Below are 1868 nucleotides of genomic sequence, written 5' to 3'. Positions count from 1 at the left end.
AAAACCCCATCTCTACTAAAAATACAAAAAATTAGCCGGGCATGGTGGTAGGTGCCTGTAATCCCAGCTACTTGGGAGGCTGAGGCAGGAGAATCGCTTGAACCAGGGAGACAGAGGTTGCAGTGAGCCAAGATTGTGCCATTGCACTCCAGCCTGGGCAACAAAAGCAAAATTTCATCTCAAAACAAACAAACCAACAAACAAAAATGGACCTTCTGCTAATATAATCATAATACCATTATCGCACATAACAAATTTAATGATGCCTTAGCAGCACCTAATACTTCAGTCTATAGCCAAATCTCGCTGATTATCTCAAAAATCAATCAGTTTGTTTAAATACAGACCAAAACAAGTCCCAGCATTGCATTTCTTTGCATTTGTTTGCTATGTCTCTCAAGTCTCTTTTAATCGAAGACAATCTCCTTCCACCCCCTTGCCATTGGTTATATAAACCAGTTATACAAACCAGGTTTTGTCCTGTGAAATGTTCCACATTCAGGGTTTGTCTGTTTCCCTGTGGGGTCATTTACATTATTCCCCTTTTCTTTGAATTTCCTACAAATGAAACTTTGCTCTAGAGGTTTAGTTGGAACCTGGTTTGACTTCTTGGCAAAAACACGTCATAGCGGGTGCCCTGTACTTCCCATTGTCTGGTTGCTCCACAGCATGCAACTTTCCCTTTTAAATGCATTTAAAATTTTATTTTTTTTTTTTTTGAGATGAAGTCTTGCTGCATCACCCAGGTTGGAGCACAATGGTGCAATCTCTGTTCACTGTAAACTCTGCCTCAAGCAGTTCTCCTGCCTCAGTCTCCTGAGTAGCTGGGATTATAGACACTTTTGTATTTTTAGTAGAGACAAGGTTTCACCATGTTGGCCAGGCTGGTCTCGAACTCCTAACCTTAAGTGATCCGACTACCTCGGCCTCCCAAAGTGCTGGGATTACAGGCATGAGCCACTGCGCCCAGTCTAAAATCTTTTCTTTCAGCTCCTGTAGAATGTCCTCATTCTTTATTACAGCTACGTAGACTCCATTAGATGAACTCACTGGGCCAGGCACAGTGTGCATAGAGTGTAACTTTAATTATGCAAAATTAGAGTTACACCTTTATAGATAACTAAAGGACTACTTGACAAAGTTCATAAAATGGAAGTTAGAACCAGATCAGGAGACAGGAAAATATGGGTGATTCAGATGGCAGCATCTGGAAAATCTCAGTCCAACTAGAATCTTCTCTACACAATTGGGAAGTGCAGTGGAGTAGATATTGGGGAGTAACCACAGTCACCACTTATGGTAAGGACCCTATATGTACTTAAATTGAGTTGATAATTAACTTAGTTAAATCACATCTCAGTTAGGTTACACAGACCGAACTGAGATTAGTTCAAAATTTTGCAAAGGAAGAAACTGAGGTTGGATATTAAGGGTAAGAGGTTAAATTAAGCAATTGTGAGCTAGATGTTCTGACTTCCAGATTGTAACTAGCCACGTGACTTCCCAGGAAGAGTACTGTTGCCTTGTGTGTTTGTATAGTACTTTTAAAACCTTTTTAAAAAATCATATAAATCATATTCACTGTAGAAAATTTTGAAAAACACATATTTAAAAAAAAAAAAAAAGTCATAATCCCAGTACCATGAAATAGCCACTTTCAACATAAAGAGTCTTCTTTCAGATTGTGTGTGTGTGTGTGTGTGTGTGTGAGATGCAGCTTTCACTCTTGTTGCCCAGGCTGCAGTGCAGTGGTGTGATCTCGGCTCACTGCAACCTCCACCTCCTGGTTCAAGTGATTCTCCTGCCTTAGCTTCCCAAGTAGCGGGGATCACAGGCACGCGCCACCACACCCAGCTAATTTTTTGAAT

General features: G+C 40.5%; 1 protein-coding gene across 1 annotated transcript in view; it reads right to left on the bottom strand.

Moving 5' to 3' along the window:
* Positions 1-511, bottom strand: part of HAVCR2 (hepatitis A virus cellular receptor 2) — a 28857-nt gene extending 28346 nt beyond the window's left edge. Inside the window, exon 1 of the mRNA XM_011966712.1 lies at positions 470-511. Within this exon, the coding sequence (XP_011822102.1) occupies positions 470-498 (29 nt within the window). The 5' untranslated portion in view covers positions 499-511. The remainder of the gene's footprint in view (positions 1-469) is intronic.
* Between the last annotated feature and the right edge of the window lie 1357 nt (positions 512-1868).

Source organism: Mandrillus leucophaeus, unplaced genomic scaffold, assembly GCF_000951045.1.
Source record: "Mandrillus leucophaeus isolate KB7577 unplaced genomic scaffold, Mleu.le_1.0 Scaffold77, whole genome shotgun sequence".
NCBI lineage: Eukaryota > Metazoa > Chordata > Mammalia > Primates > Cercopithecidae > Mandrillus > Mandrillus leucophaeus.
This window is presented reverse-complemented; position numbering and strand designations above follow the sequence as displayed.